The sequence below is a fragment of the Prunus avium genome, chromosome 1 (assembly GCF_965620075.1).
Source record: "Prunus avium chromosome 1, drPruAviu1.hap1.1, whole genome shotgun sequence".
NCBI lineage: Eukaryota > Viridiplantae > Streptophyta > Magnoliopsida > Rosales > Rosaceae > Prunus > Prunus avium.
In genome coordinates, this window is record NC_142284.1 from 54,869,258 (window position 1) to 54,886,593 (window position 17,336).

At 36.8% G+C, this 17,336-nt stretch overlaps 3 protein-coding genes across 3 annotated transcripts; 2 read left to right on the forward strand and 1 right to left on the reverse strand.

The window, feature by feature from the left end:
• Positions 1-957: 957 nt before the first annotated feature.
• LOC110750605 (melianol synthase CYP71BQ5-like) lies at positions 958-2,787 on the reverse strand. Its single transcript, XM_021950962.2, has 2 exons — positions 1,843-2,787; positions 958-1,688 (listed from the first exon to the last, which is right to left on the reverse strand). Exons 1-2 carry the CDS (start codon positions 2,785-2,787, stop codon positions 1,074-1,076), a joined length of 1,560 nt encoding a protein of 519 aa, XP_021806654.1. The 3' UTR covers positions 958-1,073.
• Positions 2,788-11,173: 8,386 nt separating this feature from the next.
• On the forward strand, positions 11,174-14,973 carry EMB1968 (ATPase family associated with various cellular activities (AAA)). Its single transcript, XM_021950853.2, has 12 exons — positions 11,174-11,313; positions 11,425-11,503; positions 11,600-11,679; positions 12,025-12,147; positions 12,248-12,317; positions 12,414-12,487; positions 12,941-13,061; positions 13,176-13,238; positions 13,666-13,725; positions 14,229-14,354; positions 14,437-14,520; positions 14,738-14,973. The coding sequence occupies exons 1-12, from the start codon at positions 11,270-11,272 to the stop codon at positions 14,831-14,833; spliced, it is 1,020 nt and encodes a 339-aa protein (XP_021806545.1). The 5' UTR covers positions 11,174-11,269; the 3' UTR covers positions 14,834-14,973.
• A 1,166-nt stretch (positions 14,974-16,139) lies between these two features.
• On the forward strand, positions 16,140-17,075 carry LOC110750616 (hydroxyproline-rich glycoprotein family protein). Its single transcript, XM_021950974.2, has one exon. It carries the CDS (start codon positions 16,169-16,171, stop codon positions 16,751-16,753), a length of 585 nt encoding a protein of 194 aa, XP_021806666.1. The 5' UTR covers positions 16,140-16,168; the 3' UTR covers positions 16,754-17,075.
• Positions 17,076-17,336: the final 261 nt, after the last annotated feature.

The window sequence follows — 17,336 nt, forward strand, 5'->3', positions numbered from 1 at the left end:
TGGTTCTAAATAGATGAGTTTGAGTTTGAGTTTGCTCTAGAAATAGGATTATTTACTTTGATTCCAGGTAGAAATTCCAGTTTTCTAGGTTTAAGTTTAGAAGTAGAATAATCGTTTTGCTTACAGATCTTCTTATCAGTATTTATTATGCTCATTTATTCTTTATAAGTAGTTAGTATATGCTCATTTGTTTTTTTTTTTTTATAGTGATCCTTTTAACTTTTTTTTTTTCCTTAACCAAAATTGCATCTGAAAACATAGAGCAGTTCTGGTGAAAACCCTTGATTGTTTCTGGAGGGACCATCTTGTAAACATGAACAGGCTCAGTTCAGCGGTATTGTGTAATCGGTTATTGGTTTTACTTTCATTTAGCTTGTCCATAGTCATGGACTTACCTGAAAAGACCAATTTAGCTCATTGGGCTAGAGTTATTTCTTCAATTATTTTATTTATACAAGCGATATTGGGGAATGAGAATTTAAATTCTTTCCGATACCTCCCATTCTAATTAGGTGGTTTTTCTCAGTGCTAACTAATGAATCACAAATAACTCTATTCATAAATTTATAAATTTATAAATTTATTTATGTGTGTATTTCATTCATAAATTTATTTATTCCACATACACATAAAGATCTTTATCCTTTTTACAAGCAAAATATTAATATTTTGAATTAATATATATAGGGGCCTGTCATCTGTAAGTATCAAACTCCGGCCAAGCCAAACCTTGTCATGCCCCTTCCATTATTGTTGTACAACAGCTTTAGCCACCGAAATAGATACATAGATATGGGGAAGTTCTCTAGCTAGACAGTTGGCATATAATATATGTAGTTAGCTTGTCAATCTAGTAAACCACTTTATTCACTGAAATTTTGTATAAATATGTAGCACAGCATAGTCGGGCAACATAATATAAAGCATTAATATTATTTCCAAACTGAAAATCCGCACTATTGATTACTTAGTTGATTCTTATTTCAATATTATTTCCAAACTGAAAATCCCCACTTTATTTTGCTGAACTGTCAGGCAAGAGACCTATATATGCCATAATTCACGATGTTCCATTAGGACGGAACGAAGGGAGTGGCGATAACATACAAGTCATTCCTCCTCCTAGAGGTCATTCCCAAAGACTCAGTCATGTCAAGCTCTTCTACCTTTTTCCCATTGGGGAGTTGCCAGTTGAAGTAGTAGAGCAGTTGAGAAAGTGCAAGCTCAACCGATGCAATTCCGAATGAGATGCCTGGACATATTCTCTTACCAGCCCCAAATGGAATTAATTCGAAGTTGGTCCCTCGAAAATCGATAGATGAACCTTGAAACCTTTCAGGAAGAAAGCAATCAGCATTGTCCCAGTGTTTTGGGTCTCTCCCAATTTCCCAAGCATTGATCAGAACTTTGGCTTCTGTTGGTATATCATATCCTCCAATTTTGATTCTTTGAGTTGCTTCTCTTGGAATTAAGGGAACAGGAGGGTGTAGCCGTAGAGTTTCTTTTATGACTAACTTCAAGTAGTCTAGTTTCTTAATGTCTTCCTCTTGAATACTTTTCCTCTTTCCTGCAAGAAGGTGTCGTACCTCAGCTTGTGCTTTCTCCATTGCTCTTGGATTTTTCACAAGTTCTGCTATTGCCCATTCTGTGGTTGTTGCTGAAGTCTCAGCTCCTGCTAAGTACATGTCCTGTAAAAGGATTGTTTAGTTATGTATACATTAATTCTTGTCAGAACGTGTGTGATTTAGATTCACAGTCTCACAACATAAACACTTGTCAGGCATGAGGACGTTACTAGATAATTAAATCATCGACAAATTAAGCAATTCATATAACTTGTACCAGGATGACAGCTTTTATGTGGTTGGTGGTGAGATCAAATTGGAGGCCACCAGACTCCTGAAGTTGTAGAAGCACGTGAACTGGACCTTCCTGCAATACTTCATCAGTTCTGGTGGTGATAGATGCAACAATATTCGTATTTACTCTTTTCAACTCATGATGATCATCAATGATTTCATCAAGAATTCTGTCAATCTTCCGGTGTATCTTCTCCAGTGCAGACTTCGTCCTTGTGACGTGACGGAGGAATTTGAGGGAAGGGAACAAATCAGGCAAAGAAAAGCCTTCTCCAAGGATGAATGCTTCCTTAATCAATGATCTAAACTCTTGTTGGTATTTGCATTTTTTTCCCAAGGCTGAACGGGCAATGATGCTGTCTTGCATGGAGAAAATCATCTCACTGAGGTTGATAGGTTGGCCCTGTGACAAGCTAATTGATTCAACAAGGTTCCATGCCTCTTCTTCTCTTATTGATGAAAATGACTGCACACGCTTCGCGCTTAGAAGCTCCAAAACACAAATCTTCCTCATCTGCCTCCAATACTCATTATAAGGGCTAGTGATGATGCCTAAGAAATTATAGGACAAAACTTCAACGGCAAGAACAGTAGGCCTTTGTGAGAAAGCTGCAGTCTCATGAGTCTTCAAGACTTGTTTGGCTAATTCTGGTGATGAAATGGCAATGGCTGATACTTGCCCCAGCTTGAGGTGCATGATGGGTCCATGTTTCTTGGCCAAGTCTCTTAGGCTGTGACGTAAAGAGCCAGTCAAATTGTGCAAGTTTCCAATCAGAGGTAGCTTCCATGGCCCTGGAGGCAGCCTAAGAATTGGTACTCTGACTGTAGGGGATATAAATCTCTTCCAACATATAATTAGGGTAACTAGGATGACCAAAGAAGTAAAGAGAGGCAGAGAAGGAACTTGGATTTGGAGCATTATGAACATCAAAGGAACCTCTTACCTTGAAACCAAGTGGATGCTTGATATATATATATATATATATATATGCTTAGCTATAAAGGGGCTCTATTGACTCAATTAAATTTATTTTGAGTTCAACTACCAATAATGCATATTGATGTGATGTGATATATACTTAGAGCATCCACAATGGGCTCCTTAAACCACCTCCTTTGTTAAAATTTAGGAGGAATTGAAAAAACTCATCTCCAACCATGCTCTCTATCCAGCTCCTAAAATAGGGAGACTTATAGGAGCTCCTAAATCTAAGGAGAGAGAAAGTACTCCTAGTGACTCCCTATAATTAAATGCTTCTATATTTAATATTATTTTAAGCATTTATTTAATGCCAACTATTTTTTATTATTGCTTTTGTGTCTACACTTTATTCAAAAATTGAATTAAAATTTATTAAAAACATTTATAACTCTTTAAATTAGGGAGTATGGTTGGAGTTGAAATTTTATAGATAGCTCCTAAAATAGCTTCTAGTGTTTTTAGCTAAATTTTACCTAAAAATTAGAGAGCATGATTGTGGATTCTCTTACTTAGACGTTGGTTTAACATCTTAATTAGGAAATAATTAATAATGTGTGGAAAATGAGTTGGTATTTTATCATTATATGTGACTTTTGCTTGCACAAAGTTCTACTTTGCCTCCAGTAGGGTCAAGTGGTTCAGATTCTCTTATGGATAATTTATGTTAAATTTAATGCACACTTTTTTTTTCTTTTCTTTTTCTTGGCGAACATTTAATGCACACTTATCTTGAAGAATTTAGACAAATCTGGAGAAAAAAAAAATAGAGAACTCAATAAATGTCCACTAACTTTGGCAAAGTCAGCAAGATCAAGCTTTAAGACATAATAGGCATTCTAGAAAATCCTAATAAAAATCTTGTAATAAGATAATACTATTATAGGATAATACCATTATAGGTATGGTTGGCCCATTCTAGAAAATCATAATAGGTATAGGCTGCCATCATAATAGTGGCTATGAGAAGAAAGCCAAGTCGGTGGACTTGGACAATGGTGGCAGCCTATACCTATAAATAGGCATTGAGCCCTCTTGTATAAGTAAACGAAGAGAGAAGAGGCCAGTAAGCTAGTAAAAGGAAGGAGGCCAACAAGCCTAGTAAACATTTTCTAGTTGTAGAAGGCCATTAAGCCTAGTCCTCTATAAAGCCTATACCTATAAATAGGTGTTGAGCCCTCTTGTATAAGTGAATTAGGCCAATAAGCCATTAATGTTGATGTGAGCCTTCCTAATTAATCAAGATTTAACATTTATTTCCTTGATTAATTAGGGGATTTACTTTCTTATTTTATATAGTTGACATATCTTTGTATAATTAGGAGATATTATTGAATACTGTATCTATTTCCTTGTAAAGCATTCATCTAAACTCCTATATATACCTCCTTATGGAGAAGAATACAATTAATCTAAAGTATTCAAATCATATTCATATTTTAGCATGGTATCAGAGTAATCGATCATAGGTTGTCTCTAAACCCTTAAATCTTACCTTCAAATTCAAACCCAACCCCTAAATCAAATTCTTCAAATCCAAATTCCTTCCCTCCAATCCAAATTCCTTACCTCCAAATCTTATACACTCATATCAAAATCCTCTTATCGAAACCCATACCTTTATCTTATCCTCAAATCCTTCCGCTACAACCTCTCGCTGTCACACACAGACGGCTCGTCCACCTCTACTCCTCAAATCGTTACTATTCAGAGTGACAACTCCTTGTTCCCTACCGGTGTCACCCTGACTGAAACCAACTATATGCCTTATGGCTCAGGTCATGGAGATGATAATTAAAGTTGTTCACAACAGAATCGACCTAGATATTTCCATAATCTATCTCTTCATTTTAGCAGGACTTGTAGGGAAATGGTAATTAAGGTTAATTGGTCTACTGTTACGCCCAAAAATGTTGGATAAGCTAAGATGTGGTATAGAATACCACTCTATAATTTCTCCTCTATGGGTTGCACTTGTGATGGATGCACGCCCATGTGCCAGGACAAGGCAAGACAGAGATATGCCGTTGGCATGGCATGGCACTAGGCAGGTGGCTAGTGCAAGCATATAGCAGCGAGGCTTGAGCGCAGCATGTGCACACGCATAGCGGGTGGTTATAGCGGTTGTAACTTTTGTGGCATGGATGCAGGAACATGTCATGCACAACTCCTACCTTACCTAGCTTAGTGGGTGGCTTAAAAAAATGTCATGCACAATATGCTTGTATAAATAAATAAAAGGCTTAAGTATTACAGTGCCCCTTGAAACATTGGTCAATTCTCACTTTACCTCCTGAAAGTTTAAGTGACCCACTTTGCCATCTTGACCAAGGTTTGATGTTCCACATTACCCCTACCGTTAACTCCATCCAAAAGTCTGTTAAGTTTGATGACGTGGCAGGAGTATTTTAGTAATTTTGTGCATTTAGGTTTTTTAATTACTTAAAAAAATTAGAATACAAACATAAAATTGAAAATAAAATAGATTTTAGAAAGGAAAAAATAAAAATAAAAAAAACCAACGCATCCCTTCTCCCCCAATCACACCAAATCCTCCCCTTCTTTCTCTATCCTTGTAACCCCCCCACGCACCAGAAACCCAAAGCTCCCCCGCAACCCACCCTTCTCCCTGTGCAGAACTTGGAAAGCCATCACCCCCACCCGCAACCCATCCCTCCCTGCGCAGAACCCAGAACCTATTCCTCTCCCACCCCCTCCCTGCGCTGAACCCAAAAACCCCTCTCCTCCCCCCTCCCTCCTCCCTTGTAACCCATGTAACCCACTCTCCCTGAGCAGAACCCAAAAACCCACCCCCACTGATTTCTTACACCTCCCTCTCCCTCTGGTTTTTTCTACCCTACTCCCACAGAAACCCCAACCCCAATACCCATTAATTAGCTTTCAAATTTAATGCCTCTCATCCCAAAAATAAAAACAACAACCCTCCCTCTGTTTTTTTCTACCCCACTCCCACATAACCCCAACCCCCATACCCATTAATCAGCTTTCAAGTTTCATGCATCCCATCCCAAAAAACAAAACAACGGTGAGAGAGAGAGAGAGAGAGAGAGAGAGAGAGAGAGAGAGAGAGAGAGATCAATTTTTTAAAGTTTTAAATTTTATGTTTGTATTTTAATTTTTTTAAGTTATTAATTTTTTATTAATTTTTTTTATCCATGATGGAGGTGGGCTCCACTTTTACCCACTCAAATTTGTGAATAAAAAACTTAGGTGCCCAAAATTACTAAAACACCCCTTCCACGTCATCAAACTTAACAGACTTTTGAAGGAAATTGACAGTAGAGGGCAATGTGGAACATCAAACCTTGGTCAATGGGGCAAAGTGGGTCACTTTAACTTCCAGGGGTAAAGTGAGAATTGACTAATGTTTCAAGATACACTGTAGCAATTAAGCCTAAATAAAAAATCTGGAGATTCTAAAGAGATAGAAGTTCTCCATTTTTTAACATAATATGTATAGCTTTAAATTTTTCCAATGGTTTCCGTTTTGGGCATCAATGTTTCTTACAGGTCCCTCGTACCATTTCCTCGCATCCAAAACGCACCAAAGCATTATCAGTGCCTAAGCAACACTGAGAGCAATTGGTGTATAGTTGAAAGTTTTCCATCTAAGAGGATAAGAAGTTGGCAACAAGAAGATTGAACAGGTATAGCATATCCACAAGAAGGCCACCAAGCAAACTGGCCTTCTTGCTCTCCCCAAATAAAACGGCCCTGGTTTGATTTGAAGTTGTCTTCAGCCATGACCAGCCTAGCGAAAATCGGCAGAGATAGCTACCCACCCAGCCTATTGTACTAACTGAAAGGATGGCTGTGAACACCACATCAAGTTTCAAGATGGGCAATCCCAGCAGCATGCTGATGGCTGCGCAAAGCCACACGGCATTTATTGGAACCTTGCTTCTTGGGTGCACTTTCCTCCTGATTGGTGACAATGGGAGACATTTATCCCTTGATATAGCATAAACCTTGGAGCAAAACAAGCAAAGTTAGTTTGCAGCTTCAGAGAATAGAAAGGGAGGGTCAAGTGGTGAAGCGGGCGCTAGGTGCCAGGCGGGTCCTTTTTATATATAAAAAATAGTATAGCTGCAGCTATACTCAGGGTTTATTTTTTTTATAAAAAGAGCATAGCTTCTCGGCTATAATATGGTTTTTATTATATATAAAAAATAGTATCGCCGCGCGGCCATACTGCTTTTGACACGTGACGAAATGGGCTCTAGGTGCCAGGCGGGTCCTCCTTTTAAAAAAAAAATTAGTATCACCGCGTAGCTATACTTGGGGGTTTTTTTTTTATAATAAAAAGAGTAGATGCGCGGCTATACTATTTTTGATACGTGGCAAAATGGACGCTAGGCACCAAGCGGGTCCCTTTAAAAAAAAATCATATAGCCGTGCGGCTCTACTCGGTGTTTTTTTTTAAAAGGGTACCGCCGGGTGGCTATACTACAGTTTTTTATTTTTAAAAAATACTCGGGATATATTTTTTTTATAAATAGTATAGCCGAGCGGCAATAGGCTGTGATCTTTTTATAATAAAAAATTATTTTTCCCCAATTTTTGCTTATCGATAAGGCTAGTTTAGAGTATTATCCATTACTATTAGGTCATTATTTGAGTCTCTATTGTCCCCTTTTGAGTTTTTGCTTTTCCAGAGCTATCACCCATATAAAGAATTTAGCATTTTCACATTTAATACTCGTATTGTAAATGTACATAAGTATTTTTATGTTTAATACACTTGTTTTTAACAGAATTTTCAATTATACACACAAAATTCATGTATTATTATACACATAATTTTCGCATATTATTGAATAAAATTAATATATATTAAAAAAAATCATATTAAAATATTATATAGTCGTTGAACTTATAAGTTGTAATTTGCCAAAATATTGCCGAATAAAACACATATGTATTTTATTCATATTTTTCCCGTTCCGTATTTACTAACCGAAAGAATGTGAGATTCTACGATTATTTCTTGTTATAACAAAAATGCAAGATGGTGATTTTGCAAACTCTTTGCCAACCATAACAACAATTTCAAACAAAGATTTATAGGTATAGTAGTAAGCGAGGTGGTAGTATTCTTCATGTAAAGTGTTGTTTGATATGTGAAGTAATTACCAAGAACACTCCGACAAAGCATACAATTCTCTACAACAAATAATGCGTGTAGTAACAGAATTTAGTAGCACTCAAGAGAACGAGGTAGACCAATGGCAAACTTTCCCACACAAAAAAGAAGAACAAAAAATTGAACTCTCAAATTGATTTATTGTGAAATTTCTCTCAGTTCAATATTTGCTTTGGAGATGTCGAAACTAGCAAATTAATATCTATAAAGTATAAACTAATGCAACTACAAGGGTCAATTTTATTTTTTTTAAATAAGTAGTATAGCCATGCTGCTATACACCATAAATATAATATTTTAACAATATTTTAAACTATACGACAAAATAGAATATTTCGGCTATACTCTAAAAATATAATATCTTAAACGTATAGTGCGGCTATACCCCTTAAGTAGCATAATATAGATTTCTCTTTTTTAATTACTTTAATTAGTAGTTATATTTTAGTTATTATTTACTTAGTGAATAATTAGTATTTAAATATTTTATTTTAAAAAAATGAAAATTTTAATTACTATTTATTAAGTAATATAATTCATGAAGTTAATTAAAATATTCAATTCTAATTATTAACTGAAGAAATAATTAAATACAAATTTAACTAATTAAATAAGGCAAAAGATATTATTTAATTACTAAAAATAAAAATAACAAATTAACTGAAACATACTAAATTTATATTTATTTATAAAAAAAACAAACCTCTTCTACCGAAATTGCGTCGGTGAGGTAATTTTCGTCGAGAAATGTCTAATTCGACAAATATTTGCTAGAATAAACCTATTTCGACGACATTTCGTCAAAAGAGGTGTTTTTGTTTTTTTTTTTTTTTTTTTAAAATATATAATTAGTTTCTTTATTTTAAAAATATATAATTAGTTTCTTTATTTTAAAAATATATAATTATTATTAATCAAAGCCAAATCCAAAGTCAAGCTTATAGCCAAGCCCATTAGCCCAACTCTCTAGTGTTAACCACACTTAACAAACCATCATAGTGCTTTGTTTATATACACCTTTATAGGAGTGTGGATTTTCAATGTGGGATTTTCACAGAGGGCATCTCAAAAGATCTATATAAATAAAATATTTTAAAAGTATAGCTATATTCTATAAATATAATGTTTTAACAATATAGCCGTGCGATAAATATAATATTTTAACAGTATCGTCGGACGTCTATACTCCATTACTATAATATGGACAATGCTTGGCTCCTGATGTATCAAGAGTCATTCCTCCTCTATAGCTGACGTGGCTTCCTTAAAAAACAACACGTGTTCTTCTTCTTCTTTTGTTTTTTTTACTGTTTTTCTTTCAACTCCATTAACTCAAGCACAAAATCTGTTTCTGCCACAAACACAAAATTTGGGTTAGGCAATTTGCAGACAAATATGGTTGATGGGTTCCAGATAAATAAGTTATGAGTTTCATCATAACCAACATCTACAAATATAAAACCATTACAGGAGCCCAGTAGGTTGGAATACGGGAAGAAGGTGAGGTTTTTGAGCAAACAACTGTTGTCTTCGAATGACGATGTTTCGAGGTCCAGGGGTCAGAGCTGATTCTCAATCAATTGTCTGTCTGCATTTTATTGTTTAAAAGGGGGCTAAATCCATTAATTCTGTCAGATTGAGCCGGAATCGATACAGAGTAGAGAGAGGAGATGGGATTAGGATTTAGGAATTGATACATAGCAAAGAGAGAGAGGAGATAGGATTATGATTTAGGAATTGATACACAGCAGAGAAAGAGGAGATGTGAATTGATATAGAGAAGAGAGAGGTGACAGTAATGGGGTTGGGTTTGGCTAAGGGTGGCTTGGGGTGACGATGGTGTGGCTTGGCCACATGGGTTTTGGTGGTGGAGTGTGTAGGTGGTTTTTGGATTATTTTTTCTCTAGACGAAAGCTTGAGTTAATGGAGTTGAAAGAAAAACAGTTAAAAAAACAAAAGAAGAAGAAGAAACACGTATTGTTTTTTAAGGAAGCCACATCAGCTATGGAGGAGGAATGGCTCTTGATATATCAGGAGCTAAGCATTGTACATATAATATTGGATTATTCGCAGCAATGGTCCCTCAACTATACCCCAAGTTACACTTTGATCACTCAACTCAAATATTAGTTGCAGAGGTCACGCAATTAGGTGTTTTGTTGCACCGTTAGTCCTACCGTTAAGTCTCTCTAACGGTAGGGACTAATGGTGCAACACAACACCTAATTGAGTGACCAAAATGTAACTCAGAATATAGTTGATGGATCATTGCTACAAATAATCTTAACTGAAAAGTCACATTTGCTCATCAATAATCTAAAAGATGCTTGCCACATCATCATTTTAAACAAAAAAAGTAACAGACTTGACGGTATGACTAACGGTGCAACAAAACACCTAATTGAGTGACCTCTGCAACTAATATTTGAGTTGAGTGACCAAAGTGTAACTTGGGATATAGTTGTGGGACCATCGCTGCGAATAACCCTATAATATTCTAAAAGTATAGCCGAGTGGCTATACTGTATAAATATAATATTAGGAACAGTATAGCCGCGCGGCTATACCTTTGAAGTAGCATAATATGGATTTCTCTTTTTTCGCGGCTATACCTTTGAAGTAGCATAATATGGATTTCTCTTTTTTAATTACTTTGATTAGTAGTTATGTTTTAGTTATTATTTACTTAGTGAATATTAAAAGAAAGGATTATTCGCAGCAATGGTCCCTCAACTATATCCCAAGTTATACTTTGGTCACTCAACTCAAATATTAGTTGCAGAGGTCACTCAATTAGGCGTTTTGTTGCACTGTTAGTCCTACCATCAAGTCTCCCTAACGGTAGGGACTAATGGTGGAACACAACACCTAATTGAGTGACCAAAATGTAACTCCGAGTATAGTTAAGGGATCATTGCTACAAATAATCTTAACTGAAAAGTCACATTTGCCTATCAATAATTTAAGAGATGCTTGTCACGTCATCATTTTAAACCAAAAAAGTAACAGACTTGACGGTATGACTAACGGTGCAACAAAACACCTTATTGAGTAACCTCTACAACTAATATTTGAGTTGAGTGACCAAAGTGTAACTTGGGGTATAGTTGAGGGACCATTGCTGCAAATAACCCTAAAAGAAAAAAGTAAGAAAATTCTGAAGTTAAAAGACTTTTGTTTGTTGTTCTCCTCCGTCTCCCAAAGCGGGAAAGGCAAAAGCCCTACTGAGTATTTTTCAGGCGGGAGTGTTGCAGAAAAAGAGGATCAATGGCGCCACTGGTGCAAAGCTCGCAACCATGGGTCGAAAAATAGTATGATACTCTCTCTCTCTCTCTCTCTCTCTCTCTCTCTCTCTGTGCAATATATTCCCATTTGGGTAAAAATTTGTTGATTTTGATTTTGATTTTTGTGGGGTTTGTCAGTCGGCCAAAGCAAGTGAAAGATGTGGCTCAGCAGGACGAGGTGGTTCGGGTCCTCACCAACACCCTCGAGACCTCAAATGTAACATATATAGCTTCATTTTCCAAAACCCTACTGCTCTTGTTCCTGTTCATCAGTTTATTCATCTGAATTAATTGGGGTTTTACTATTTTTCAGTGTCCGCACATGCTGTTCTACGGTCCACCAGGCACCGGAAAAACCACCACTGCTCTCGCCATTGCCCACCAGCTTTTCGGGTTTGCCTCCTTCCCGCTCAATCATTTGAATTAAAAACTGTTATCCCAAATTTGCTTTTTCTTCTTTTGGAAATGTTCAATTGGGTTGAGTACCTGCGATATTCTTTCTGGGTAAACTAGGATTTAGTTGATATAGGTTGGACTTTGATCACTATAGATGTGGCTTCTATGGTTTTTGGTTTTGTGGTATTCAAATTAAATGATATTATCTGGAAAGATTAAGTATACGAACTACAGCACTATTTATATCCTTTTACTAAAAGTTCAAATTCAAGAACAGGGATTTATTTACTATACACGTTACTTTGAAAATTTTCTTTGATTTTAACCACAATCTTTTTGCAGACCTGAACTCTACAAGTCTAGAGTGTTGGAGCTCAATGCAAGTGATGATCGTGGGATCAATGTTGTTCGGACAAAGATCAAAGATTTTGCTGCTGTGGCTGTGGGTTCTGCTCAACGTCAAGGGTATGTTCTCGTACCTGAGAACTCTTATTCCCATGCTCAGTTCTTATATTCTCCATTTCCAATTTTTAGAGATATATTTGCCCTTTCTTCAATGCCTCAGGGGTTACCCTTGTCCACCATTTAAGATCATTATCCTAGATGAGGCGGATTCAATGACAGAAGATGCTCAGGTATGTTTGTTATCTGTTCATTTCTAGTGTTTTTATTTTATTCTTTTTCCTTAAGAAGTATTAAGAATGCCTTCTCAATTACTTTCTGCTATGCAGAATGCTCTAAGACGTACAATGGAAACGTACTCCAAAGTCACAAGATTCTTTTTTATATGTAATTATATCAGCAGGTGCACCTTCTCTACTATTTTTGTTGTTTAATTTGGTGATATATAATTCCTTTTTATGTTTTTGCTAAACTTATATTTATGGTAGCCCCAATCTCTTTCTTAATTTTCTATTTGGGGCAGGGGTGATAAAATATAGTTGAGTTTGGGTTTGTTTGGAGAAACTTGCATGCATTCTAATAGTGCGGACTAATCAATTTAGAGTTCTTGATCATTTCAGTCCCGCATAAAATGTAAAGTTATCCTGATAAAACCTGTTACAATATTTTGAGATAATATCTTCTTTATGAACTGTTCATGTATACTTATATGTCTATGTAGGAAGGCTCATTGCAATGCTCTAAGGTTTTATATCGTAAAATGTAAATTGTCATTACCTTTTGTTGTTAAATTGTCATTTACATTAGCGAAGAGCAGGCCTTGCAGTTGGTGATCTATCGGGTTGTCTTTCTGCAGGATCATTGAGCCACTTGCTTCGAGATGTGCAAAGTTTAGGTTTAAGCCACTTTCAGAAGAAATCATGATCAGCCGTGTATTGCATATTTGCCAAGAAGAAGGCCTCAACCTAGATCCGGAGGTGTGTACATGACTAAATCTTGTATTAGATATTGTGGTTTTTTGAAAATGGGGATCTTTGCATGAGTGTTGGGTTTCTGACATCATCGTACAAAATGTATGATCTATGTTGTAGGTTCTGTCAACTCTAAGTTCTATCTCACAAGGTGATCTTCGTCGGGCTATTACATACTTGCAGGTAAGTGGGGGTTATTCAATGAAAAATTGCCCTTTTTTTCCGTGTTGATATATCTTTTGTTGAAAAACACGAGAGATAACTACCAGCAAGAAACAGAATGTGTTACTGTTGTGCCTGCCTATGTTGAATGGGTTATTTGTTTGGTAGCTTGTTTACGTCAAGTATTTGGTATGTTTTTTGCTTTTTAATTGATGATGCATTTTTCATGAAGCATGATGCTAGTTGAAATTCGATTGAGAATTTCTTTGGCTTTCATGCATTGTTGTCTCTTGAAATTTAGCACCCCAAAATTTCTCCATATTTTAAGTTTATTTAATATTTGTTTTGATGCATATTTTTGGGGTCTGCGTATGATGATATGAGAATATTGTTGAACTGATAACGGTATGATTCTTGAATTCTAAATTGTACATTTGAAATATTGCAGTCAGCTGCGCGCTTATTTGGATCTTCCATTTCTAAGATAGAGCTGATTAGTGTCTCTGGGGTAAGTAACAAGAGAGGAAAATTTGATGATGATTTTGTTTATCTATTTATGTCAGGCAGTAACCTTCGATGCTATTGCATACAAGTTTATGTGGTTGCAACAAATGGGCAATCGTATGTTTTGATTTGAAGTTGCATCCTTGCTCAGCTGGTTCCTGTAATCCCAAATTCTAGCAACTTTTGTCAAGATAACCAGTAAATGTCTCATTACTATTCAGTATTTCTGTTTTCTTGTTTGTTATAGCAACTGAAGAAACTTATTACAGCAGAACATTTATGTTCTTCTGACTCCAGCCATTACCCATTGTTCGTCTCACTACATTGGGGGTCCTAGGTACAGTAATCCCAGGATGGGAGATTTGTATTTGATCCTAGATTGAGGATTTAACATGAAATGGTCTCTCTTAAGAATGAATCCAGATAGTTGTTTGACATCCCAAGATATATTTTTGTTTTATATCAAATCCCTGCCTTGTCCTGATATCTATTATTTGAGTTCTTCAGGTAATCCCGGAGGAGGTTGTCAAGTCATTTTTTGCTGCCTGCAGGGGTGATAACTTTGATTTGGCAAACAAGGAAGTCAACAATGTAATCGCAGAGGGATATCCAGTCTCTCAGATGCTTTCACAGGTTTTACTTTTGCTCTTTTAAATTAATCTAGTGGTCTATTCTTTTATGTAAGATTGTAACACTAATACAAGGTTACTTGTAGTTATTTGAGGTGGTGGTTGAATCAGATGACATATCAGATGAACAGAAGGCTAGAATATGCAAAAAAATGGGTGAAGCAGATAAGGTAAGACCGGATTATTGCATTTTATAGGCATGTCAAATGTGTTAGATTATAAGGTTCAATAATTCAAAATTCATTAAAAGGACTGATATTCTGCTGGATCCCTAAAAAGGATGTGTTCTCTCAGATGCTGGACATCAACTTTTACATTTTTGGGCATAATATACTGATGTAGGCTTATCTTGGGCAAACTTCTACTTTTGCTCCTGTTTATGTGCAGCGTCTTGTTGACGGTGCTGATGAGTACCTGCAGCTGCTTGATGTTGCCAGCAGTGTAATGCGAGCTATGTGTAACATGCCCGAAGATTTCTCATAGGAATGTTAGGTAGTTTCAGGTACACTTGTGAACCGGGATGCAGACCCGTATGCTGCTAGATCTTGCAGAAACAAAGTTTCTTAAATTCCGAAAAAAAAAAACTTATTTTGTGAAATAGACCAACCACTGCTTATTAGTTATTTTGTTTTCAACACACCAGAACTTTAGCTAATTGGAATTAGCAGAGCATTACGTGGAAAACATGATAAGGGGTTATTGTAGAGGATTATGATTTCTGAAAGCAACATGATTAAGTCCCTTTCACGTTTACATAATGAAACCGATCCTTAGTGAAATATGCATCATTTTTCCAAAGCAATGAGACTAAGACTGCAGGGTCAAAATCATGCTTGGATTTGACAGGGGGACACAAGCGTTATATCTTTGTTGCTGTTGGATAAAATGTCCGTGAAGGAACCCTAATTTTATTTAGATTCACGAGCAGGAAAATCAAAGAAACTTGGCAGCTTCCTTGGCAAACTGTGAATCCGTGACGCCATGTGTTACGACCTACCATACATGAATAATTCTGTACTCTCATTTACCCGTGAAGTATTTTAAAAACGAGTCACCTACTTTGTTCTAAATTGGATGAAAAGTAAATTCAAATTTCCCAAATGAAAATTGTTGAATAAAAAGATTGTTAATAAAACCAATGCCGTTGAAAAACATTTAAGCTTTTTACAATGCTATGATTCTGTTTTTTAAACGCATCTTTGTGAGACAAAATTTCCCTCCAGATTCGTCTAAAAAGCAAAGAACCAAGCACCAAGCACCAAGCACATCTTTTCATGACTCTTTCAATAGGGTGCTGGAGATTACTACTCAACGAGCAAAAGTCACGTCTAAGAGCAAGCAGCCATGGGACTAAAAGATTCCTGTGTCTAATTGTCCAAGTCCACTTGGCCTTGTGCTTGTGCCATGATTGAAATGCTTTCTTTTGGCATTTCGGTCATCTGGATGACTCTTAGTCGTTGATACATTATCAAATTGTGGAATTTATTTGTATTAAATGTTGAAATGGACACGTTGACAAGTGTCAACCATAGATAAATTGTTGTGCCCATTTACATATAAGTGAGAGTTATTGGTGAATGCATTGCCGAGAACTCGTTTGTATCAACGGCTCACAATCACGGATGAGATTTCAAATTCTATAAACTAAAGTCAAGTGCATGTTTGGACCCATCTACACCTATGGCCCACCCACCCAACTTAATGCCTTTAATCCCGCCGGGACCAAGCTTTCAATTTTCTTGGCAGCCCCCTCACACTCACTCTTCTCTATATATATATATATATACATACAAATCCATATGATCCAATATCAACACAATGAAGCAAATGGCAATAGATGATTATGATGACTCCTTCACAAAACCAGGAGCAATCCCATTCAAATGGGAAATCCGACCCGGCGTCCCCAAAATCCAAACCCAACAACAAAAACAACCACTGCCACCACCTCCACAGCCGCATATTCACAAACACCTTAACCTCAAACCCCCACCATCCGGGTCACTCTTCCTGCCGCCACCGGAGCCCCATACCCGAAGCCGCTCCTTCCGCTCTGCTTCCGCCGCTCGAACCCGGTCCGAGCGCTGGCGATTCGAGCAGCCCGATAACATCCTTGCCCGGCGACCCGGACGACCCGACACCGTTTCAGCCGGGTGCTTCATGTCTCCACTTCTGAGGCGGAAGTCAGCTAGCAATAGCAAAAGGGGGAGCGGAGCTAGAACGGTACCCGTACCGGAGTCCGAACCCGATTACACTTCGGACCTTGAGACGCTGGCCCGGTGGTCTCTGTCGTCGCGGAAATCGCTGCTCTCACCGTTCCGTGACTCACCCACGTCCACGTCCTCGTCGTCTTCCCCGCGACCCGTATGTGACGCTGAGTGGGCCGGGTTCGGGCTCTTTTGAAAGCTTATAGTAAAGAGCTTTTTTACTGTTGTATTTAATTACTAAGTAATTATGGCAAGCCCAACTGTGCTGATTGTTTAATTACTAAGTAATTATGGCAAGCTCTCTAGTCATACAAAACTAAGAAGAGTACTTAGAAGTTTTTAGTTTGTTTTTGGTTTTTTTGGTACTAGATGGCAAAAAGTAGGTCAAGTCAAAAGGTTTTGTTGATACTTGATCTTGGATGTAGTTGTGGAATGAAAATGGGAGGGAAGGGATAACCTTTCTTTTTATATACATAAAGAAAATAAAGATAGAAGGTTGCCTTTTGGGTATGATAGAATGAAGTCTATATATTGCTTTTCTTTGTAAAGATTTGTTTTGCTTTAGGGTTAAATAAATAGCATTCTTCCAATCCAATTGTCATTTACCGACCTTCCTTCCTACCCGGTGAATACGCAATACTATAATATAGAATTGAACTCTTAAGCTAACTTAATCCTAACTCATTTTCCTACCTATTCTCAATTGAGAAGTAATACTTATATGTGCATAAATAAGTGTGTATAACTCGCCCCATTGGGAGTTTTTGGTTAATGGGTTT